At 42.0% G+C, this 26370-nt stretch overlaps 1 protein-coding gene across 1 annotated transcript in view; it reads right to left on the reverse strand.

Moving 5' to 3' along the window:
• Positions 1-26370, reverse strand: part of EPB41L4A (erythrocyte membrane protein band 4.1 like 4A) — a 202396-nt gene that overhangs the window by 66419 nt on the left and 109607 nt on the right. Inside the window, 2 exon segments of the mRNA XM_064140738.1 lie at positions 6210-6287; positions 7433-7524. Coding sequence (XP_063996808.1) covers positions 6210-6287; positions 7433-7524 — 170 coding nt within the window.

A 26370-nucleotide genomic window follows, 5' to 3' on the forward strand; every position in this document is an offset into this window, starting at 1 on the left:
CGCCTTGCATTTTGGGAACTGACTTTTTGAGACAAGGTTGTTTCAAAGATCCTAAGGGTCACAAATGGGCTTTTGGAATAGCATCTGTAGAGATTGAGGATGATAAATTGAAATTGTCTATTAGACCTGAACTTTCTGATGAATCTGCAGTTGTGGGACAACATGACATAGAGGATCTGGGAGTGCCAATTGCTACTCAAACTGTTCATCATAGGCAGTACAGAAGTAACCGTGACTCTTTGTTGCCTATTCATCAGCTGATTCGTCAATTGGAGGATCAGGCTGTCACTGAGAAAGCTCATTCACCTTTCAACAGTCCCATCTGGCCTGTGTGTAAACCTACGGGTGACTGGAGACTGACAGTTGACTTTCGTGCCCTCAACGAGGTGACGCCACCCATGAGCGCAGCTGTGCCGGACATGCTGGAACTCCACTACGAGCTGGAATCGAAGGAGGCTGAATGGTATGCAACCATAGACATTGCTAATGCTTTCTTCTCTATTCCCATAGCAAAGGAGTGCAGGCCTCAGTTTGCATTCACCTGGAGAGGAATCCAGTACCAGTTCAATTGTTTGCCTCAGGGGTGGAAACACAGCTCAACCGTCTGTCACTCAGTCATTCACAATGCACTGGAGAAAGGTAAAGCTCCAGAGCACATCCAGTACATCGATGACATCATTGTGTGGGGCCAAACTGCTGAGGAAGTCTTCAAGAAAGGTAACAAAATCATTGACATTCTGTTGCAAGCAGGTTTTGCCATTAAGAGAGACAAGGTCCAAAGGACCTGCCAAAGAAATTCAGTTTCTGGGAGTGCGGTGGCAAGATGGTCACCGTTACATTGCTCAGGATGTGATTAACAAAGTCCCTACCATGGCCGTTCCCACCAGTAAGAAGGACACACTTTCTTTTCTTGGTGTGGTGGGATTTTGGAGACTACACATTCCTGGTTTCAGTCAGATTGTCAAACCTCTGCATGATGTGACTCGTAAGAGAAAAAATTTCGAGTGGGTTCTTGAACAACAAGAAGCCTTTGATCAAATTAAGCAAGAAATAGTCCATGCAGTGGGCTTGGGACCTGTGAGATCTGGTCCGGACATTAAGAACATTCTGTGCACGGCTGCCAGTGAAAATGGTCCAACTTGGAGTCTTTGGCAGAGAGCTCCAAATGAGACACGTGGTCGTCCACTTGGTTTCTGGGGACGTTGTTAGAGAAGTTAGGAGACAAATTACACTGCAACTGAGAAAGAGATTCTAGCAGCCTATGAGGGAGTGAAAGCAGATTCTGAAGTGATTGGAACTGAGTCACAATTGTTTTTAGCTCCTAGACTGCCAGTTCTAAACTGAATGTTCAAAGGCAAAGGTTCATCACCGCATCATGTCACAGATGCAACCTGGTCTAAATGGATGGCTTTGATAACCCAACGAGCACGAATGGGTAATCTTGACCGACCTGGTCTGGTGGAGGTGATCACCAACTGGCCGGAAGGCACAGACTGTACCAAACCTCCAGAGGAGAAAATAACTCATGCTGAGGAAGCTCCTCCCTATGGTGATCTCTCTGATCAGGAAAAGAACTATGCTTTGTTCACAGATGGTTCCTGTCGTCTTGTTGAGAACAAGCGAATATGGAAGTCAGCGGTTTGGAGTCCAACTAGGAGAGCTACCGAAACGAAAGATGGAGGAGAATCCAGTCAGTTTGTAAGGTAAAAGCTGTTCAACTTGCTCTTGATGTGGCTGAATGTGAGAATTGGCCTATCCTTTACCTCTACACCGACTCATGGATGGTAGCCAATGCTCTATGGGGTTGGCTAAAGGACTGGAAGAAGAATGGTTGGCAGAGGAAAGGAAAGCCTATTTGGTATGCTGATCTATGGCAGGACATTGATGCACGGCTGGAGAGAACTCCTGTGAAGGTGCGGCACGTAGACGCACACATGCCTAAGAGCAGAGCTACTGAGGAACATCAACATAACCAGAGGGCAGATCAAGCTGCTAAGATTGCTCAAGTTGATACCAACTCTGAACTTGACATTGACCTTGATTGGAAACACCGAGGTGAACTGTTCTTAGCTCGGTGGGCCCATGATTCCTCTGGACATCAAGGCAGAGATGCAACATACCGATGGTCTCACGATAGGTCAGTTGACTTGTCCATGGACGCTATCACCCAAGTCATCTATGACTTTGACATTTGTGCTGCTATTAAGCAGGCTAAGCAAATCAAGCCCTTATGGTATGGTGAGAGATGGTCAAAGTACAAGTATGGTGAAGCCTGGCAAATTGACTATATCACTTTACCTCGATCTCGTTCTGGCAAGCTGTATGTGCTGACGATGGTGGAAGCCAGCACTGGATGGTTGGAAACCTATCCAGTTCCACATGCTACTGCACGTAACACCAGTGTTGGTTTGGAGAGACAAATCATGTGGAGACATGGAACTCCAGAGAGAATCGAGTCACACAATGGCACTCATTTCAAGAACAATCTTGTGAAAAACTGGGCCAAAGAGCATGGTACTGAATGGATCTATCATATATCCTACTATGCACCAGCTTCAGAGAAGATTGAGCGCTACAACGGTTTGTTGAAAACCACTCTAAAAGCCATGGGGGGTGGAACTCTGAAAAACTGGGGCAAACATTTAACAGAAGCTACCTGGTTGGTAAATAGTAGAGGTTCAGTAAACAGAGCAGGACCTGCACAATCAGATATGGTCCAAACAGTAGACGGTGATAAAGTTCCTGTTGTACGTGAAAAGAATCTGTTAGGGAAAACTGTTTGGGTATTTTCTCCTTCGGGCGAAGGGAAACCTGTCCGAGGGGTGGTTTCTGCTGAAGGTCCTGCTCATACATACTGGGTAATGCAGGAGAATGGTGAAATCCAGTGTATTCCACAGAGAAATTTAACCTTAGCTGAGAGAGGTTAAATTCAGAGTGTGTAATATGTGCTGTTAGGAGTTTTCTGTTCTGGGTAACATCGGCGCCCAACACTGAGAAGAATCTACAGTACGTAAGCACGAACCCAACATCACCTAGGAGTCCCTGTTCTGAGCTTTTGAATCACCTACATCTGATTGAAGTGTGAACTGAACTTGTATATACTGTTTTAGTGTAAATATTGGTTTAGATTAGATTGGATAATTCTCAGCAATACTCTGAGCAAAGTAGACAAGGGGTGGATTGTTATAGTTTGAAGCAAGCTAGAATGTTTTGGTAAAAGAACTAGATAACAGGCAGTGGAATGAAAAACATGGTGTCTCCTTCTCTCACAGTTACGCTGAGAACTCTGGGAAGAAGAAGTAAACTTTCTCCATTTTGTTTTTTTTTCTTCTGCCTTTGCCTTCAGACCTAGTCACATCTCATTAACCTTGCTCCTACTAACCTTGCTCCCTAACCTCTTGGTCGCACCTCTCTTCTTCCTGAGAACTGGGGTGAGGTTGAGAGGGCCAGGGGGAGGTGTTGGGGTGGTTTGAAAGCCCCTCCTGGGGACCTTGGTTTCTGGGAGGGGAGTTGTGCTTTTGTATTGTTTATCCTTTGTATATTTCTGTATATAATTGTATATAACTGTATATATTGTAAATAGCTGCTTGTAAATTCTGCTAGCTGTAAATAAATTGCTTCATCTATATTCCCAGGGTCCGTCTGAGTTAGCTGGGGCAAATACAAAGTGTGTGTGGGGGGGGGGGGCGGGTGAGAGCCCAAACCATCACACATAGAATCAACCAGGTTGGAATAGACCTCCAAGATCATCCAGTCCAACCTATCCCCCAGCCCTAGCCAGTCAACTAGACCATGGCACTAAGTGCCTCATCCAGTCTTTTCTTGAAGACCCCCAGGGACGGTGCCTCCACCACCTCCCTGGGCAGCCCATTCCAATGGGAAATCACTCTCTCTGTGAAGAATTTCCTCCTAACATCCAGCCTATACTTTCCCTGGCACAACTTGAGACTGTGTCCCCTTGTTCTATTGCTGGTTGCCTGGAAGAAGAGGCCAACCCCCACCTGGCTACAATGTCCCTTCAGGTAGTTGTAGACAGCAATAAGGTAGCCCCTGAGCCTCCTCTTCTCCAGGCTGCACACCCCCAGCTCCCTCAGCCTCTCCTCATAGGGTTTGTGTTCCAGGCCTTTCACCAGCTTTGTCGCACTTCCAGCACCTCAACATCTCTCCTGAATTGAGAGGCCCAGAACTGGACACAGTACCCAAGGTGTGGCCTGACCAGTGCTGAGTACAGGGGAAGAATAACCTCCCTTGTCCTACTGGCCACACTGTTTCTTATGCAGGCCAGGATGTCAATGGTTCTCTTGGCCACCTGGGCACACTGCTGGCTCATCTTCAGCCTACTATCTATTAGTAGTCCCAGGTCCCTTTCCTCTTGGCTGCTTTCCAGCCACTCAGTCCCCAGCCTGTAGCGCTGCTTGGGGTTATTGTGGCTGAAGTGCAGAACCCTGCACTTGGCCTTGTTAAATGTCATCCCGTTGGCCTCTGCCCACCCATCCAGCCTGTCCAGGTCCCTCTGCAGGGCTCTCCTATCTTCCAACAGATTAACACCTGCTCCTAGCTTGGTGTCATCTGCAAACTTACTGGTGCTGGACTCAATTCCCTTGTCCCAATCATCAGTAAAGATATTGAACAGGACTGGGCCCAGCACTGATCCTTGGGGAACACCACCAGTGACTGGCTGCCAACTGTATGTGGCACCATTCACCACCACTCTCTGGGCTCTGCCATCTAGCCAGTTCTTGATCCAGCACAGAGTGAATCTGTCCAAATCATGAGCTGCCAGCTTGGCTAGGAGCTTCTAGAGAAATTGGAGGTTATGGTTTTCTTTATTTTAGAAAAGCCTTCCTAAAAGGCAATGACAAAGAACTGCTTAACTAAAGATTACCAGCCTTACTCATTATAATCCATGCATTTCTGCACTGATGGTGGAAATACAGACAGGAAGAAGAGATATACAGACAAGTGAAAAATAAAACTAAACAATGCCGGCATATGGGTACTAAATAGGGCCTTCTTAGCCAGCAGCTTCAAAATAACTACAAAAGATAAACAACTATTTTTATCCCCACTTGATCAAGAGGGAAAATTAAAATGGAAAGAGGCCTGGCTTTCAGATGTGATTTTAATCTACCTTTCCTTTCAGGTTCGCTTAATACACAAATTAAAGCACTTCTACCATTCAGACCGTATATTGTTTGGTTCAAAATTGTTCAGCCAGTGCAACAGAACTGGATTTAGATTGCCAACTGCCAAATCAAGTGTCTTACTCACTAGACAAAGACCCTGTCATTTCAACAGACTTAAAAATGAAGTCTGAATAAAACTCAATAAAACCTGTTGGGTCTCTGACAACTTTTAACTCTGAAAATGATTTTAAGTACATTCTATAGTCTTCTAGTCTTTTCTGGAACAATGGCTAGAGAATCTTAAAACCAGTCTCCCTGCCACATCACACTCTGTACCAGTATTAACTGCCCAGTATTAACTGTCACACTGTCTGCTTTCCTAAAATTGAGATTAAATGTTTCCTATACATCCTTAGTCTGAAGCTTAATGCATCTTTCAAGGCTTGCAACCTTGAATGCTTATCCAATTTTGCCAGCCATTCCAGTCAGAAAACGTACTCCCATCTCTTTTCAGATCTGCTCTTGTTTTTATTCTTAAAACAATGACATTGCATCAGCAGTACTGTCACAGTATTAGACAGAATCATTTAGATCGAGACCTCCTGCCATAGCAAAATTGCAGCTGTAAGGAAGGGCATCACAGTTACAGAGTTCATACACTTCTAGGCACCAACCTTTTGGTAATTTACCAGAAGAAATGCGGTAGCCAGCTTGCCTCTTCATTTTAGTATTTCTCAGTTCCACATCCTTTATGATGTGATCATAATTTCAGCACATGACTATAATTACAGGACTTATAAAGAGACTTGGACTTCAAGAATATCCAAGACTGCTCTTGCTTTCACAACAGAATATAGCAGGCTATAGCCAACTCTAGGAATCTGGAGAATGAGAAGTAGCCCATATTTGCCTCAAAACTGCCAGATTCCCAAGCAGAGTCTGTGAAAATGGACTTAATTCATGCTTTGTCGGTAGAGTAACTCTGAGTCATAGTCTGAGTGGGGTTTTTCTTTCACTAAAAGAGAAGGGAAAAATGTAACTAAGAAAGAATGAACTGATGTTTGAACAAGGAAACAAATTCACCTGTATCGATGTTTATAACCTATGGATCCAAACTTGCTGAATTTTCTTGACAGAGAGTTGGATTCATTCTCTGGCATTCTATGAAGAACACAAAACCAAAACAACTAAGTTACATACGTAGGTCTCATTTACAGTCTCCTTCCCAAGAAAAGAGAAATACAAACTTCAGATTCCCAAAACAATAATTTTCTCTTGATCCTTACCTCTAGGCAGACTCCAGCACAAGAGGTTCCACCTCAACACAAAGGGGAACTTCTTTATTGGAAGGGTCACAGAACATTGGAACAGGCTCACTAGAGAGGCTATGAAGTCTCCTTGTCTGGAGACTTTCAAGGCCCATCTGGATGCGTTCTTCTGTGACCTGAGCTAAACTATATGGTCCTGCTCTGCCAGGAGGTTTGGACTTGATGATCTCTTTCGATTCCTTCCAACCCCTGACATTCTGTGATCCTGTGAATGCTACACAAAGCCATAGGCTTATGCCCTCCTTGACTGATTACATCTTTATTTCAGGGTCTAACATAAACTGCTGGAAACAGCAGCTTTTCACTTAATGTTTCACAGGAGCAGGGAGAACCAGCATGTCACAGTAACAGAATACAGGAGGGATTCTAAGCGTACTCATTTACAGAACTACTACAGCCAGCCTCAAGCAGGCCATTAATTAGTTCCTAGCTAGGCATCCTTGCACATTTCTGTGGTTCTGCAACAGTAAAAGAAAATATTTTGATATGTGTAATATGTACTTACTGAAACACTTCAAAAAGTAATCACAACATTATGGAAATTTAGTGAGTCTTTATATCAAAACCCAAAACTTCTGTGTATAGTAACATCTGAAATCCAAAGACCTCACTCCAGTTAATGCTGCCTCAGAAAACTTGGTTGTTGAACACATAAAAATGTATATGACAGCTTAAATTCTGTCACACATTTGTGGATGCTTCTGTTAAAGCCTCCTTTATGTATGCAACCTGAAATACTATTTCAAAAAGAATTCCAATGCAGAAGAAATCACCAAGCTACCAAATTTTAAAACTATTATTTCATATCATTGTCAAAAAAGGGAAGGAACCAGCTTTTAAGACCGTTTTATGAACACAAGCAAAATGTGTTCCCAGGAAACAGGCCCATGTTACACCACTCTGAGCATATAACAAGGTTCTTAACCAGTACGATCTCCATTCTTTTGGTTGAGAAACCACAGTTTCTGAATCACTCACCTGAAAAACGTATGATGCTCTACACAGCATTTCCAGAGATATTTGCATGTGATTTTGTTACATGCTTCAAAAAAGAAGGAAGTTTCACTGCACTGAAAACAAAAGAAGAAATTAATATTGTTATGAGGGATTCTGCTAGTAAGGTGAATCTTCATTCATCACATGAATCAATATCAATATGAAGAGAAGCAGATTCAGTAATTCTTTAGGGTTCTTCAATTAAAAGAGTTTTTCTTTTTGATTTCTCACTGCCTGAAAATCATTATTTATAGAATCAATTCCTAACATAAGGAAAAACAAATACCATGAGAAAGATTACTGAAACATCTCTTTTCTTCTATTGTTGTTCAAATGTATCAGTTTTTTTTCTTAATTTTTTTTTCTAGGAATATGCCTCTGGTGTTTTAAGAAACTACATCTCAGACGTCAAGCAAAAACACATTCCAAAGGCTCTGCTTTACAGTATAAGAAAAAGCAAGGAAAAGAAAGAAACTCAAAATCTGTTATAAACTCTATACACAGATAAATAGATAAAATGCACAAAACATATGCAGAGAATAACCAAGGTAAAAATGGAAATAAAAAATATTAGACAAGGAAAGATTTGGGGGAAAAAATAAGGTAACTTTAGAATTATTCCACAGGTTAAAAAAAACCAAAAAAACACAAAAGGTAAAAGCCATAAGATCTACCCTAAAATCTCTCAAGGAAGATGACAAAAAGTATATTCAAAGCTTAAAACCTTATCACTGGAAACCAGCAGTCAGGACAGCTGACATAAGAAAAGGGCAGGGAGAGATGAAAGAGAAATCAAGTTGTACACAGACTATAAAATACTTCCAACAGACAAGAAGAAGCAACAGACACATCATACACACAGTTTCCAACAAGATAAACATTAAAGTCTGCTCACATAACATACACTTCCATATACCTACCACTCACTAAAATGAAGTGCTTAAATATGTGATTTACACAAAGAATGAGTAGTCCCACTAACCTCTGCCTGAATCTTCAGTATGGTATAATACCATCTGTAAAAAAAATGAGTCCTAAAACCATTTCTCCAACATGAATCACCAAGGAGCTGATTTTAGGAAATGGACACTCTTGCATTAGTTCATATCTGCAGCACCATGCAAGTATCTCTCATTCTTTGTTTATTGAGGCATGGTGCCCTGAGAACACCTAGGAAACTGTGAACTCATTTGGTATGTTCTCTAGAATTAAAAATCTCACCTCTAACAAAAAAAAACAATCCTATAATTGTTAACAGCTGTCTGGCAGCTCCACCAAAATCAAATCACCTACTCCACCTTGATACAAATAGTATAAGTGACAACTTTGCACTTGGGGTTAGAATAATTGAGATTTTATTCCCTGATAGAAAAAAGCAAGTAAACAACCAACACTAAGGCATATAGCTAAGAATGCTGAAAACTACATGCCACAAATAGCATAAAATGATAATCATATAGTAGATTACTCCCACAAATACATTGCTTCAGCTGTTTAAAATACAATTTCAGTCTCGATAAGGATCTTTATCTCTCTGCAGGACTTACACATTGGAGCAAAAGTAACTTTCATTTATAAAAAGTATAAAACACCTAACATTTTAAATCTGAGGTTCCTCTAAAACAGAAAAACTGGAGGGTAAAGAAAACGTCGAAAGCTTACTAGAGAATCTTAGTTTGTCAAGAATAATAAAATTTACAGAGGAATCTTTCTCCTCTGGCCACCAGAAACAACAGTCTATTTATTTAAAGAAAAAAAATGCATTTTTACAGTTTTACACTTTTAAAGAAGACATATTAAGCAGGACTTTTCACTTGCTTGTTTTACACATCATGGAAACATAGCTTCGTATGTCAAGAATTAATTACAGTTTGTAGATAAGGTGTCATCTGAGGTGATTTCATATAAATCCACATAACTAGTCACCAATGCATTTTTAAGGAATTTTTTGCATCAGAGAATGCAAAATAATCAATTTAATTTCTGTCAGAAAATAACTCAATGACTCATTTTTAATACACAAGATTATGCACCTTCTTTGTTCAGTCTTAAATGATACTTCTATGCTAATAATATTTTGTTGCACTTATATTTATTCAATTATATAGTCTTGTAGGAGTTCTTCAGAGATTGCACAGATGCCGGGGTTGTTGCGGGATTTTTTTAAAGAGACTTTATAAAATAAAGTGTTTCTCCTGTATCATATTATTAGCCCAACTTGAATGCCAGTGAAATTCAGAGAAAGACTCCCATCAGGGAAAAGGTTCTACTTCTCCATTTTTAGTTCTTTTTTAAGTCTGAAGTTTTTAAATGTTCCCATATACAGAACAGTAACAAATGAAAATCAGCAAGTGACTAAAAGAGGGACAGAACAGCTATATTGCCATACAATTCAAATAACCGATTTGAAACATTATTTCTTCCATCATTTGAAAGTATTATTTTCTAAGGTGGAAGAAAGCTCATATGAGCTTGTAAAGAGAAGAAATTTATAAGTACCTATGTGTTAAAATGTCTTCATTTAGTATGCAGCAATCAAAAGTACTCAATAAAGAGCAGCAAAACCCCAAAAGGTGTACATGTGAAACACATATGACGTATTACTCACCTCTCCATCCAAATCACCCTAAACATTACCTACATGACAGAGGCTACTAGGGTTAGGGTATTCAAAAAAACATCAGAGGAACATCTCTCTGCAGTGAGGTGAAGCTGTGGATTTAGCAGAGATAAGTACAGTTGATGGGCTATGTTCCTTTTCCCCTACGCAAGAAAGGCTGGCATTCTTACCTTCAATTTACAGCTGAGCTTTTGCTGGTACTTCTATTATATATTAGTGCTATGGTGTCCTGGAGTCCTGTATACCCCTAAATTCCTCTCCCTCTGTAGCTTGAATGGGAGAGGAAAAGCAGCCTGGTTCCCCCCCCTGGCTTGCCCTGCAGGGGTGAAGGGGGAGAGCAAACAGTCCTTCCAGCACAAGGGGTACCCGTGTAGCGCCCGCACTGGAATCGGGCTGGGACTGGCTGTGCCCTTTGCGCCTAAGGAAGTGGTAACTCTGCTCTTTGTCTAGAGAGGGTATAAATATTGGGGGACTTCTCACCTTTGGGGTTCCCGCCTTGGATTCGTTCCCACCTTGGACTTTGTTCCTGCCTGAGCGTTTGTGCCTCCCTGAGACTTCTTCTCCACACCCCCCCCCCCCCCCCCCCCCCCGCCTCACCTGGCCTGGATACAGAAAGAGCTGCTCCAAAGGACTGCTACAGCCATTAAGGTCCTTTGTGCAGACCTGAGTACCTCTAACGTAACGACCCTCCTGCAGCTTCTGAAAGAGAGCGAGAGGGACAGGCCGCAGGACGAAGTTAGCCTGATCGTGAGTTATTTTGGCTCAGCTTTGTTAGAAAGAAAAAACGCTATTAAAGCCTTTTCCAACTTCTGACTTCCGAAATAGTGAGATTATCAATGGCATCCTGTAGATATTCTCAAATGAGCTGAATCTGGTAATTAAAACTAAATTAATTTCTGCATATAGTTTTGGAGGCGGGCTTTTGGGAAAATAAAATAACTCTATTTTTGTATAAGATTCCTAACTCGGACACATTAATTCCCTGCCTCCACAACATATGGCAAAGACTGGGATCAGAAGAACAGGTCGCTCAAGGCCTCATCCAGCCTCGTCCTGAATATCTCCCTGGGCAACCTGTGCCAGTGTCTCACCACCCTCACTGTAGCCTTTCCCTGAAGCCTTCTTTTTTCTCCAGGTCAAACAGCCCCAATTCTTTCAACCTGTCTTTGTAGGAAAGGTTCTTCAGCCTTCTTATAATCTTTGTGGCTTCACTCTGGATCCTCTCCATCAGGGCCCACATCCCTCTTGTATTTGGAGTCCCACAGCTGGACGCAGGATTTCAACAGATGAGTTCCGCAAATTGATCAAAAAACCCATCCAAGATGTGATGGAGCAAGTCACAGAATCATAGAATGGTTTAGATTGGAAGGGACCTCAAGGATCATCCAGTTGCAATCCCCTGCCATAGGCAGGGACACCTCCCACTGGAACTCCAACTTTGTCATATTCTACCTGAAAATTTATTCATTTATTAACTTGAGCTCTACCACTTGGAGTTGGTGCACCCATCACTGGCAATTCTGAACCTGTGTGTGGTGGAGGGTCCATAGGCTCGAAAATAGTCTTATTCATGCCTTGCCCTGCCTGGACATGTTTTTCTGCCTGCACCAGAGGTAAACACATAAGCGAACACAAAGGGGCATAACAAACCTGGTGCCATAAAAGCCGGCCTGCCCAGGGTCCCTGATTGTGTAAACATGGTTGTGTAAGCCCATGCAACCAGTCCATACTATCCCCATATTTGGGACGTCCAGGCCTGTGGCTTTTGCCTATTATGATATGTTTGGCTGACTGCCAAAAGCTGATTGGTCTTTCTAGTGTCCAAAGGGCCATTAATCTCAGTCCACATTTGATAAATAGAGGCACACAGGTAAACAAAGTGCTCACTCGCTCATTAGTAGGCTTAGACTCACCAGCACTGCTTTTTGTTTATGCCCGCCTGCATACCCACCCGCAGTGCATCTATTCACAGAGACAGAATCTCCTATAGTCTCCCAGCCAGCCGTGCACACCTGCACACCACTGTGGTGAGTTATCAGGACTAGATCCTGTATTGCCTGTTATTCTCTACAGAGCTCAGACTCCCGTGCAGCTGTGCACCCTATTGCACGCCTGCTGCCTTATTATTGCCTGGTGCGTGCTATTGCCACTGAGTTACCAGGAGCAGACCCCACTTGTCTGCACGCGATCAGCCTGCTGGCCAGCATGAGACCGTACTCAGACTGAACGGCATTGTACTCCTTCAGCACCTGAGGTCCTGGCTAAGAAGCCCTGGACAGAGCATCCAGAAGAAGCCAGGAGACAAGGGTAGAGATTGCATTCTTTGCCAGGAGAACAAGAGAGACTGTCCTTTCCCCAGAAGCAGGGAGGATTCCCTTTCCCCTAAAGCCAGGAGGATTCCAGCCTCAAAGTCCATGGGCAAAGACTCCCCTGAAGTTTGGACACTAGTATAGGCTGTGACGTAGCCCTGGAGGGTGATTGATAATTCATAAGAATTTGTGAGTAAATGCTTTAATGCCTCTGTAATTTCTATTGCCTCCTGCCACAGAGCAGAAAGAGCTTTCAGCCCACCTGCTGGGCAAGCAGTGTATTGACTGCAAGTGGTATTGCCGTGGAGAAATTCCTCTGTTTATAGTTTGAATTGTTTGCTAGTTCTTAATAAGTTATCATTTGATATTATTCCTAGAATGTCTTTCATAACTGTGTAGATCCTTTTAATATTAAAATACAGTGGTTGGGGGTGGTGAGAGTTCAGAATGTTGAAGCTAATAAATATACATTTTTATAGAATATTACCTCGCGCCAATTAATTTCTCCCCTCCGCCACTACTGGCGTAGGTGGCAGAATATCCCCTCCGTGACACTGTGTATCTCTCCTTAATCAATTAAACCTACCTATTATTTTAACTTTATGAACCAGTGTCAGTGCAAGTCCACACTGGGGCACCAGAAAATACGTTAATTTTGTCAAACAGTTCCAGTCAGAGTTCAAAGCCTTTGAGACATGCCGATGTCAGGCTCTTACCTGTAACATGACATCTAGTTTTTAAGGAAGCTAGCTGCACTCACCAGACAAGAAGAAAACCACTTATTTCTGCATAGTGACTTTTGCTCACAGTTGTTACCTACACCAGAAAGAGAGGGAGCACAACAATATGGCTAGAGGCTGCAAAAGCACAGACATAACCCTTACAGCAGTATCTGTTGAACTCTTTGAAAACCTTGTCCCAATTCTAAAAAAAAAGGCAAGACTCTACAAAACTGTGAGGACAAATTAAAAATACTTCTATTCTTTTAAATGCTTGTTTTGCAATTTCCAGAGCATGCTAAAGCTATGTTGCCATAGCCTTAGGAACATTTTACCCATGGGAGCAGAGACTACCACAGTGTATATATCTTGACTGTTCTACAAACTTACAAAACAGATGGGCACTTAAGCATGTGGCCACAGACCTTACCTGGTTTATGCTGCCTCTCAAATTGGCTAGAAGACTGATTTGGCAGGGCCATCTCTGCTAAATACCACACTATAGTAGAGCACTCCACCACAGCCTCATCATGCACACTTAACTGCAAGACTCAAAGCATGTTACCAATACCTTCAACGGAGAAAACTCTGAGAGAGTATGGCTTTACCTAACCACAAAATACCTTGGAACTGCTGGAGCTGACATACAAGTTTAGGAGTGCCCACATTGCCCTTTACAAAGAGTTACCAGCTTGCTGTTCCATGCCAGCATGATTACATAGCTTTCAAGCTCAGATCTGTTTTGCACTTAGGCAGCTCTGTGCCCAGACAGGATATGCTCAAGAAAAGGCTGTGCTAGTTTGAAGCAAGCTGGAATGTTTTGGTAAAAGAACTAGATAATGGGCAGTGAAAAGGAAAACATGGTTGTGTCAACTCCTCTCACAGTCACGCTGAGAACTCTGGGAAGAAGAAGTAAACATTCTCCATTTTGTCTTTTTTTTCTGCCTTTGTCTTCAGACCTAGCCACATCTCCTTAACCCCACTGCCACTAACCTTCCTTCTTAACCTCTTGGCTGCACCTCTATTCTTCCTGGGAACTGGGGTAAGGTTGAGAGGGGCTGGGGAAGGTGTTGGGTTGGTTTGAGAGCCCCTCCTGGGGACTCAGGTTTCTGGGAGGGGAGTTGTGTTTCTGTATTGTTTATCCTTTGTATATTTCTGTATATAACTGTATATATTGTAAATAGCTGCTTGTATATTTGCTGCTGTAAAATAAATAGCTTCATTTATATTCCTGGAGTCCCTTCTGAGTTAGCTGGGGCAATTACAAAAGTGTGGGGGGTGGGTAAGAGCCCAAAGCATCACATTTTCTATAGGCTTTCCCAACGTGGGGCTAAATTTATTTGAGTGACTGGTAATTAGCTCTGCGAATAAAAATGAAGCTAGTTAAGCAGCTATTGTATGTGGTTGGGGCATTACTCTGGTCTGGTTTTGTTTTCTTGGCATTTAGTTGGATAAAAGATCGAATTGTTGCTTATTTTATTGATTTAGCTTATAAGAAGGCTAAAGCCAAAGTCTCAGATATGTTCTGGAGCTGGGGTTCTTGGTTATGCTGGTTTTAATGTCACTGAAAATCTTACCAGTAAAATTACAGGAGCACTTATCAATAATCACAGTATCACAGTATCACATTGCTACAATCAATAGAAATTCTGCTTTAAACACTGCGCTAATGAGAATGATTCAGCCTAAGACTCGGATTCCAGATGTTTGTTCAGGAAATTGCGCGTGTAAAACTGTTTTAATCCTCTCAATTTTTAATGTATGTCTTATGATTTTAATTTTCATATTAATTTTTGCACTATGTGTGAAAAATTCAAATGTAGTGCCAAAATTGAAAGCTGAAAAGGGATCTGTTTTGAGAGTAAGCAACTCAGTGTCTCAAATTCATTCTCCCCTGCCAGCCTCTGCCCCTCCTTCTCCAGATTCTGGGGAATCGGCCAATGTTTTCGCCAGGAATGTAAACAATAATGATAACAATAACAACGGGCAGAGTTTGGCAGGAGTCCCAGGAGTTCAGGCCCAAAATCAGAATGTTCCTAGCAACACTGATAAGACCAGCTCAGCCAGTTCGAATCCCCAGCAAGCAGACCAGAATCAGAGCCCTGCTAAATCTAAGGCAGATTTGAACTCACAAGCTCCAAGTCAGACCCCTAATGATTCAAACTCTCTAGCAGACACGTCCAAGTCAGCTGCTGCTCAGGCCCTTCTGGCACCTACTAAGGCAAAAGCTAAGACAAAGTGTGGTTAACAGGAGGATGTAAGAGAGGGGTCCTCTGGTGATCAGCAAGAGAAGGAAGAGGAGGCAGTTAGTCTGCGAGACCTCGCAAATGTGCTGAGACAACAATACTCAAATGAGAGGCTGCCAAGAGAGAGGATGGTTCCAATGAGTTTAGGAGTGCTATGAGGAAGGTTCTGTTAGGCCCAGTACCACCAGATCAACAACAGGAAGAGGAGGAAGATGACATCCAGGGCTCCAAGGATCCACTCAGAGAGGTCAGGGAAGTTAGGAAGGAATACTCAAGGCAATCAGGTGAGCCAATCCTAAGCTGGCTAGTGAGATGCCGTGGCATTGGTGCTAATGCCCTGCAGGTAGGAGACAAGTCTGCCAAGCAGCTGGGACCACTCACTAAGGAGAGTGGTGTGGACAAATACCTAGCAAGTCCTCTTGGTAGGGTTAGCTTGTGGACACGCCTTCTGTTGGCTGTGGCTATGAGATATCCTTCCCGAGATGATTTGCCATGGGCTGCCAAGAAGTGGAGCACCATTGAGCAGGGAATTAAGCTTCTGAAGGAGATTGCTGTGAAGGAAGTGCTTTATGTAGATCATGGCACACATGAGCCTGATGATATTCCTCTTGGAACAGGTCTCGTGAAGAAGCTGATTAAGCTTGCTCCTTCATCCTATGTTAACATCTCGGCCAGTAAATTTCTAGCAAGGAGTGATAATGGAAGATCTTTCACTCTTGGTGAATTCACTGACCAGCTCAGGCAGACAGAGGACAGCTTGTCACATTCTGGCCTAATCTCTGCCATACAAACTATGACTTCTGAAATAAAGGGCATGAAAGATGGTTTTGAGAATACTATGAAAGAACTGAACGAGGATCTTACAACCTCAATTTCCAATCTGGTAAAGGATACCATCCCTGCATCATCTGAATGGGTGCATGTTTCTGCCATTAGGAACAGACGCCCACGTCCTGCAAGGCAATTCCAGCCCAGGAGGAGACAAATTCCACCCAGACAGCAGCAATCACATGCGTCACTGTGGATACTTCTGTGTGACACATATGGTGAGAACATGAACAAATGGGATGGTAAACCTACTTCAGCTCTTTCAAAGAGGGTCAGGGATCTGCAGAGTGGCAGGAACAGAGGCAACAATGCCAGGAAAGTAGCTGTCACTTCTTCAGCTCCCGAGAGCAACTGCAATTGTTCCAACAGTTGCAATTCCTCTCACAACAACACCAATCATTGTGTACACCCCACATGCCATGTTCAGCATTAGGGGTGCCCTGCCTCCAGCCAGGAGAAGGAAAGGGATAGTGGAGAGAACCAAATCTATTGGAATGTATTCATTAGGTGGCCTGGCAGTTCAAAAGTTCGGAAATACAGGGCTTTAGTTGACACAGGTGCTCGGTGTACTTTGTTGCCATCAAATTGCAAGGGGACAGAGTCCATATCTATTCTTGGAATCACTGGTGGATCTCAAGAGTTAACTAAGTTGCAGGCTGAGATCAGTTTAACTGGTAAAGAGTGGAAGAAACATACTATTGTAACTGTTCCTGATGGGCCTTGCATTTTGGGAACTGACTTTTTGAGACAAGGTTGTTTCAAAGATCCTAAGGGTCACAAATGGGCTTTTGGAATAGCATCTGTAGAGATTGAGGATGGTAAATTGAAATTGTCTATTAGACCTGAACTTTCTGATGAATCTGCAGTTGTGGGACAACATGACATAGAGGATCTGGAAGTGCCAATTGCAACTCAAACTGTTCATCATAGGCAGTACAGAAGTAACCGTGACTCTTTGTTGCCCATTCATCAGCTGATTCGTCAATTGGAGGATCAGGCTGTCACTGAGAAAGCTCATTCACCTTTCAACAGTCCCATCTGGCCTGTGCGTAAACCTACGGGCGACTGGAGACGAACAGTTGACTTTCGTGCCCTCAACGAGGTGACGCCACCCATGAGCGCAGCTGTGCCAGACATGCTGGAACTCCACTACGAGCTGGAATCGAAGGAGGCTGAATGGTATGCAACCATAGACATTGCTAATGCTTTCTTCTCTATTCCCATAGCAAAGGAGTGTAGGCCTCAGTTTGCATTCACCTGGAGAGGAATCCAGTATCAGTTCAACTGTTTGCCTCAGGGGTGGAAACACAGCTCAACCATCTGTCACTCAGTCATTCACAATGCACTGGAGAAAGGTAAAGCTCCAGAGCACATCCAGTACATCGATGACATCATTGTGTGGGGCCAAACTGTTGAGGAAGTCTTCGAGAAAGGTAACAAAATCATTGACATTCTGTTGCAAGCAGGTTTTGCCATTAAGAGAGACAAGGTCAAAGGACCTGCCAAAGAAATTCAGTTTCTGGGAGTGCGGTGGCAAGATGGTCACCGTTACATTGCTCAGGATGTGATTAACAAAGTCCCTACCATGGCCGTTCCCACCAGTAAGAAGGACACGCTTTCTTTTCTTGGTGTGGTGGGATTTTGGAGACTACACATTCCTGGTTTCAGTCAGATTGTCAAACCTCTGCACTATGTGACTTGTAAGAGAAACAATTTCAAGTGGGGACTTGAACAACAAGCAGCCTTTGATCAGATCAAGCGAGAAATAGTCCATGCAGTGGGCTTGGGACCTGTGAGATCTGGTCCGGACATTAAGAACATTCTGTGCACAGCTGCCAGTGAAAATGGTCCAACTTGGAGTCTTTGGCAGAGAGCTCCAAATGAGACACGTGGTCGTCCACTTGGTTTCTGGGGACATTGTTACAGAGGTTCAGAGTCAAATTATACTGCAACTGAGAAAGAGATACTAGCAGCCTATGAAGGGGTGAAAGCAGATTCTGAAGTGATTGGAACTGAGTCACAATTGTTTTTAGCTCCTAGACTGCCAGTTCTTAACTGGATGTTCAAAGGCAAATGTTCAGCTCCGCATCATGCCACAGATGCAACCTGGTCTAAATGGATGGCTTTGATAACCCAATGAGCACGAATGGGTAATCTTGATCGACCTGGTCTGGTGGAGGTGATCACCAACTGGCCAGAAGGCACAGACTGTACCAAACCTCCAGAGGAGAAAATAACCCGTGCTGAGGAAGCTCCTCCCTATGGTGATCTCTCTGATCAGGAAAAGAACTATGTTTTGTTCACAGATGGTTCCTGTCGTCTTGTTGAGAACAAGCGAATATGGAAGTCAGCGGTTTGGAGTCCAACTAGGAGAGTTACCGAAACGAAAGATGGAGAAGGAGAATCCAGTCAGTTTGTAAGGTAAAAGCTGTTCAACTTGCTCTTGATGTGGCTGAACGTGAGAATTGGCCTATCCTTTACCTCTACACCGACTCGTGGATGGTAGCCAATTCTCTATGGGTTGGCTAAAGGACTGGAAGAAGAATGGTTGGCAGAGGAAAGGAAAGCCTATTTGGTATGCTGATCTATGGCAGGACATTGATGCACGGCTGGAGAGAACTCCTGTGAAGGTGCGGCACGTAGACGCACACATGCCTAAGAGCAGAGCTACTGAGGAACATCAACATAACCAGAGGGCAGATCAAGCTGCTAAGATTGCTCAAGTTGATACCAACTCTGATCTTGACATTGACCTTGATTGGAAACACCGAGGTGAACTGTTTTTAGCTCGGTGGGCCCATGACTCATCTGGACATCAAGGCAGAGATGCAACATACCGATGGGCTCGCGATAGGTCAATTGACTTGTCCATGGGCGCTATCGCCCAAGTCATCTATGACTTTGACATTTGTGCTGCTATTAAGCAGGCTAAGCAAATCAAGCCCTTATGGTATGGTGAGAGATGGTCAAAGTACAAGTATGGTGAAGCCTGGCAGATTGACTATATCACTTTACCTCGATCTCGTTCTGGCAAGCTGTATGTGCTGACGATGGTGGAAGCCAGCACTGGATGGTTGGAAACCTATCCAGTTCCACATGCAACTGCACGTAACACCATTCTTGGCTTGGAGAGACAGATCTTGTGGAGACATGGAACTCCAGTGAGAATGGAGTCACACAATGGTACTCATTTCAGGAAGAATCTTGTGAAAAACTGGGCCAAAGAGCATGGTACTGAATGGATCTATCATATACCCTACTATGCACCAGCTTCAGGGAAGATTGAACGATACAACGGTTTGCTGAAAACCACCCTAAAAGCCATGGGGGATGGAACTATGAAAAACTGGGACAAACATTTAGCACAAGCTACCTGGTTGGTAAATAGTAGAGGTTCAGTAAACAGAGCAGGACCTGCACAATCAGATTTGGTCCAAACAGCAGACGGTGATAAAGCTCCTGTTGTACATGAAAAGAATCTGTTAGAGAAAACTGTTTGGGTATTTTCTCCTTCGGGCGAAGGGAAACCTGTCCAAGGGGTGGTTTCTGCTGAAGGTCCTGGTCATACATACTGGGTAATGCAGGAGAATGGTGAAATTCAGTGTATTCCACAGAGAAATCTAACGTTAGCTGAGAGAGTTTAAGTTCAGAGTGTATAATACAAGTTGTTAGGAGTTTTCTGTTCTAGGTAACATCAGCGCCCAACACTGGAAGAATCTACGAGAGAATCTACAGTATGTGAGCACAAACCCAATGTCACCTGGGAGTCCCTGTTCTGAGCTTTTGAATCACCTACATCTGATTGAAGTGTGAACTGAACTTGTATATATTGTTTTAGTGTAAATATTGGTTTAGATTAGATTGGATAATTCTCAGCGATACTCTGAGCAAAGTAGACAAGGGGTGGACTGTTATATTTTGAAGCAAGCTGGGATGTTTTGGTAAAAGAACTAGATAACAGGCAGTGAAATGAAAAACAATTGTGTCTCCTTCGCTCACAGTCACACTGAGAACTCTGGGAAGAAGAAGTAAAACATTCTCCATTTTGTCTTTCACTTCTGCCTTTGCCTTCAGACCTAGTCACATCTCATTAACCTTGCTCCCACTAACCTTGTTCCCTAACCTCTTGGCTGCACCTCTCTTCTTCCTGAGAACTGTGGTAAGGTTGAGAGGGCAGGGGGAGGTGTTGGGGTGGTTTGAGAGCCCCTCCTGGGGACTCAGGTTTCTGGGAGGGGAGTTGTGTTTCGGTATTGTTTATCCTTTGTACATTTCTGTATATAACTGTATATACTGTAAATAGCTGCCTGTATATTTGCTGCTGTAAAATAAACAGGTTCATTTATATTCCCAGAGGCCGTCTGAGTTAGCTGGGGCAATTACAAAAGTGTGGGGGGGGGCGGGTAAGAGCCCACATCATCACAAACTCCAAAAGCAAGAGGGAGTCAGTAGAGTTATTCTATGGAGCATCCATCCACAAGTCAAAAACATTCTGAAAATTCATTATTCAAGCCAGGCTTTAGCTGCCATAATTTATAAGGCAGCTCTCTTTCTAGCTGTAATCAGTATTAATACAACACAATGAGGAATATTGCTTGAGAGCACACTGCATGAATAAATAATACACATCTAACAGAAAAATTAACACTAGATCGGAAACTACTGCTTCCTCTGGGCTTTTTATATTTATGTAAATAAAGCTTTATGTATTTATTTATGTAAATAGAGCTTATATAACAGTCAATGCATTATTAGTGGTTACACAAAATACACAGGGTCAATTTTTAAGAACATTACATAAGTCAGAAATTTAAATTACTAATGCTGTGCCAGTTTGCATAAAGCATGTCAAGACTGAAACAAATATCTCAGCCTTATAATATACTAATTATATTTTAAAAAACCCAAACAAACAAACAAAAAACAAAACAACAAAAAAACTAAAGAACAAATTACACACACACACACAAAAAGCTGACATTAACACCTTAATGGCAATGAATTTAAGTTTATGGAAGAATGTAAACCATAGTTGTCCTTCAGAAATTTTAGTTACTGTATATTTTGCTATGCAGTTTTTGATAATAGAATGGTTTCATTTGAAAATGACCTCCAAGATCAACTTAAGTCCAACCATTGACTTAAACCATGTCCCAGAATTCCACATCTACACATTTTTTTTAACACTTCCATGAATGGTGACTCCACCATCTCCCTTGTTCCAGTGCTAGACCACCCTTTCAGTAAAGAAATGTTTCCTAAAAGTCAATCTAAACCTCTCCTGATGCAACCCGAGGTCATTTCTCACAATCCTGCTAAGGTATCTGGAAGTGTTTAAGCCAAGAAAATCCCCAGCTAACCAAAAGAAGCTAAAACTGCTTTATATGATGTATTAACATTACCGTGCTTGCTCATCTCTACCATACACTATCACTCTGGCTTAAGCAAATACAAACAAAAATGATACAGAAGTAACTGTAATTCTTAAACTGTCATAAAGATAAAAAATATATTTTTGTCTGGAATTGAAATCCAAACTAAACTGAACTTCCAAATGGGAGGAGTATCTCTTCAAACCTTGCTCAATATTTCCAAGAGGACTGAATCAAACTAAAAGTTTCTGACACAACTTATAACTCAAAATGGAATATAGCATATTGCTTTTCAGACTTCTGATATTTATAAAAGCTGGCTAAGAAAAGTGGCATATTTACAGGGTTTCTTGAGTCTATTTAAAAGAACACAAAAATCAAATTCAGCCATCAGAATGGGTAGCATTGTAGACTTTGGGATTGCCCTGGTGTCTATCCAACACATATCAGTAGTTGGTACAGCTCCTGAAAACTGCCTTTACCAACTTCACCATACCAATTCAGGTGAACATGGCCTCTTCATACGAGTAAGCAGGACTGCAGAGTAAGGCACATCTTAATGTATGAATTATTTTTAAATGCACTCTTGAAAGAACACAGTTTACAAAATCCCTTTGAAACTAAAAATTCAAACTTTCAAAAGACTCTTCTCTTACAAGAAAAAACAGTGAAAGCAAGTATTTCACATGTTCAGTGCTTTCTGGTTTAGTAAAAGACAGACACAAAAAGTTAACTAGTACAGATACTTTGCATAAACTCTGAAGGAGTGAAATTATTCACTTGCATATTTAGACACAGTCCAAACAAAGTAAAAGACATTGTTACAGAAAACAGCATGAGTCTGTGGGGAACCGCACAAAAGTACTGGTACTTATAGGCCAAAAAACCCCATCTCTCACTCCTACATATTATCACATTTATGTTCCCAGTATACACAATCTACCAAAGCATGTTTTTCTCTATTATGTTCCATTTTACTTGGTTGAAAGCTAGGAAGCAAGCTGTGTTCCTCATGTGGCAAAAGCACAGGACGCATGCTGTGCGCTCTGTCTCACACAGTGTGCACACGTTGTGAATAGGCTCTCTTTTGCTGCATTGGTAGCTGGGAAGGCTTTGGCAGCAACATGTATTGCTGGATTGTTTCCAGCAAGGTTATTTGACAGACATCTATGTTACCAGGAATTGTGCACAGGTATCAGATGGATCTTTCCATTTTCTTCAGGGAACCTGCATATTCTTTTCTAATCCACAAAAATTCTTTGTGATTGTTGTGTTCATGGAATCTTGACATCTAATTTTTATGCTGATACTTACAGGTTCCAATTAAAGCCTAACATGTTTCTAGTTCAGAATTCACATCATAGGTCTACTTGAGGGACAACGAAATACTGATTCGATGATTAGCACCACAGAAAAAGAGTTTCTATGAGTCAGGTAATTAGTCTCATGTGACAGCATTAGTCATAAATGTCAAATCTTAAGTGGAGAATTTTATTTATGAAGAGACAATAGCAATACCCTCAGGGAGGAAACATGTAATACAAGCAAAGTAGTGAAAGATAAACCTAAAATACTGATGGTCATGCTTGTACACAATAGCAACAGGTACTCCAGAAAAAGTTAAATATATGTCTCGGTTCTAATTTAAATTCTCAGAGACTCTAATGAATTTGATAGAACCAATAACAATTTGTAAAGTGCCCTTCCCTCTCCTCCCTCCCTTCCCAAAAAAAGAAAGGAGTTAGAAGTAGAGAGGAAACGTTAAGCACACCGAAATAAATCAATCTCACTCAATTTGGAAGGTAAAAGGAAAGGTTTAACAATAACTTAGAAGAGGTATCTGAGGTAGGGAAGTTTACAAAGGATAGGGAAGGGAAAATAGCAAAATACAAAATGTATAAATACAACCCGAGTTTGTGATGGTGGCTTTGTCTGCCTCGTGGTATGCAAGGAAAAATGCAGAGAGTGAGATAAACTGGAAGGCCCCTTTCTTTTATGGGACAGGAAGAGGGGGAGTGGGCTAACCATCACCTGGTGGTGCTCAGACCCACTCCTGGGGAGGTGTCAAGACCCCTCAGGTCAGGTTCAGGGTTACTCCCCCTGGAGTGTTAACCCTACACAATATACAGGAAAAGTTCTCATGGAAGACACATGAACAAGTACAAGAGGTTACACTATAAAGGAGAAAAGGTGAAGCACATTTATCATACTACAGTAAGCGTTAAATATCATCTCATCAAGTTTCTGCAAAGTGAAACAACATACACAACAAATACAGCAGCCAACACCACAGTGTATTTTTTAGGTAGCCTAAGGACATGGACCCCAGATATTTCAATTGCAATGTCTCCCATCTGTCAAGGTCATCAGGATGGAAGTATACCTTCAAATTTTTGTGGTGGATTTGAAAAGAATGTCAAATTAATTGAAAAGGTGAACAAAGAACTTATCACAAGGAACTTTGTGCAGGGAAAGACTAGAACTTAATCAATACCAGAAGTAACAAAAGATTCCTCTTAACAAGTAGGTGTACTTGTGGAAGATGCTTCTCAGTGTGAATAAAGGTGACTAGATACATGGAAAGTATCTGAAAGTCCAACCTGTACAGAGTTTTCACTACAACATGGAAAACATAATTCACACAAAGTAATCAATACAATCAGAAATAATTTGCTCTTCCTATTCATGATGTTAGCTCTTTGGTATATGCCATCTAAGACACACGAATGTCTCTGTTATTCCTTCTCTCCCTGAATCCTTTTTTGGGTACTCTCCACTAACTGCAAACATGTAACGCCTTCCAGGCTTGGTATAACACTGAAACAAGCAGCGTATCATTACCCTGGCCCATCAAGTGAGACTGCAGGAGCAGATGAAATACAGGTGGCATGTTTGCTCTCCTGCAATATATTAAAAATTCATGTCCTACACCAAAGATCAAAGTGCTACCATTTATTAAAAAAAAAAAAAAAAAAAAAAAAAAGATAGAGAGAGAGGAATAAAAAAAAATGTGAATTAAGTTTTTGAGGAGCACTGGAATACAGTCACATAAGTACACTGATGAGCTCTTCCTCCCCTTGGAGTAGAGCAACATAAACTGTTGTGACAGCTTTAATCCAGAAACCAAGACTACCATTTACCTACTCTAACACATAATTTTGTTCAAAGTAACACCACCAGAATTCTAGGGGGAAAAAGTAGGGAGAGAACATTTTTCTGAGACGTTTTGGCTTTTCCTGATCTTCTTAGGATAGGAAGCACTGTAGAAACATTTCAAATGAGAATTTAACGGTGGTACATACCCTTGCAGTTACTATTCTCTTGAACAATTTTCTAGAAGTATTTGCTGAGACTTGATACTACTAGAATACTGTCAAAGTGCTTGCCTTAATATCACAATAGCAACCAATTACCAGCCATCAACACTCACAGACTCAACATAAGCACATTCCCAGTTTTTTTGCTTAACTTGCTGTCATGGTAGGCCCAAAATAGGCTTATATGTGTCCTGGCTTGCCCAGGCATGTTATTTTGCTACATGAGAGAAGCAAGAACAGGAAAAGAAGACAAAAGAACCTGGAGCTACTAAGACTAAGGACTCTGGCCACACTTGTCTTGGTCCTATAGTAAACAAGGTACACACACTTAGCTTGTGCATGCCTTGTGCAAGGCCTGTGCTTTTCCCAAATTTAGGTAATGCAAGCCTATGGCTTTGTCTAATATGGTAAGGTTTGGCTAACTGCCACTCTGATTGGTTATTCTGTGTTCATAGGGCAATAAATCTTGGCTCAGATTGATGAAAAGAGATACACAGGTAAACAATGTGCTCTGTTGTGCTCTGCCATGCTCTGCCATTATATTTGTGCCTGCCATTGCCTGCTGCTTTATTGTTTGCTGGAAACTCCACTGTTAGGAGTTTACCAGGAGCAGACTCTAAATGCCTTCACATGACCAGCCTGCACAGCCAGTGTGACATTGTGCTGAGACTGCACATAGCAAGACATCTTGCCTGCATCTGAAAGTCTCCTGCTAAGGCTAGAAGTCCTGGAGATACACAGATCATCCAGAGGAGCCAGGAGACAAGGCCAGAGACTGTCTGCCTCCTTTCCCCAGAAGCCTGGGAAGAATCAAGTCTCAGTGGCCAACAAGACAGTGTTTCCCTGAAAGCATCTGACCACTGTCTGGGTCTGTGGCTAGCCCTGCAAATCAAGTAATAATAATTTTCTGAGTAAATACTTAAAAGCCTCTTCGTAATTCTCCCATTGCTTTCTGCCATAAGCAGAAAGAGCTCCTTGAGTCCATCTAGTGGAGACGTGGCATTTGACCACAGGAATCTTCCAGTTCAATTAGTGTTTATATATTTTGCTGGTTATTACTAGATCTAGATATTATCTATCGAATATTTTCACGACTGTATAAGAACTTGAGTAATATTATTAAAATCAGTGATCAGGGGTAGCAAGAGTTCTGAATATCAAAATTAATAAACAATATTAATTTTGGAAAAAATACCATCTTGCATTAATTAATTTCCTCTTTGTAACACTTGCTAAACTTTTGTAATTTCACATGGGTCAGATAAAATCTATACATATGTGGCATGAAAGAGAAACTGCAGCATCACTTCAATTCACTCTAAGTCAAACTTGGACTTGTTCACACATGAATAGATATCCTTCACACAAAACATTAAGTTTTCCTAACTTTCCTCCAGTCGTCAAATGACTCTACATACCAAACAAACATACCATGAGAAATAGACTTCCCATAAATCATCACACCAGACAGAAACAAACCACTGGGGAGTAACAGAAGTAGAACTTGCCAAT

The sequence above is a fragment of the Pogoniulus pusillus genome, chromosome Z, assembly GCF_015220805.1.
Source record: "Pogoniulus pusillus isolate bPogPus1 chromosome Z, bPogPus1.pri, whole genome shotgun sequence".
Classification (NCBI taxonomy): Eukaryota; Metazoa; Chordata; class Aves; order Piciformes; family Lybiidae; genus Pogoniulus; species Pogoniulus pusillus.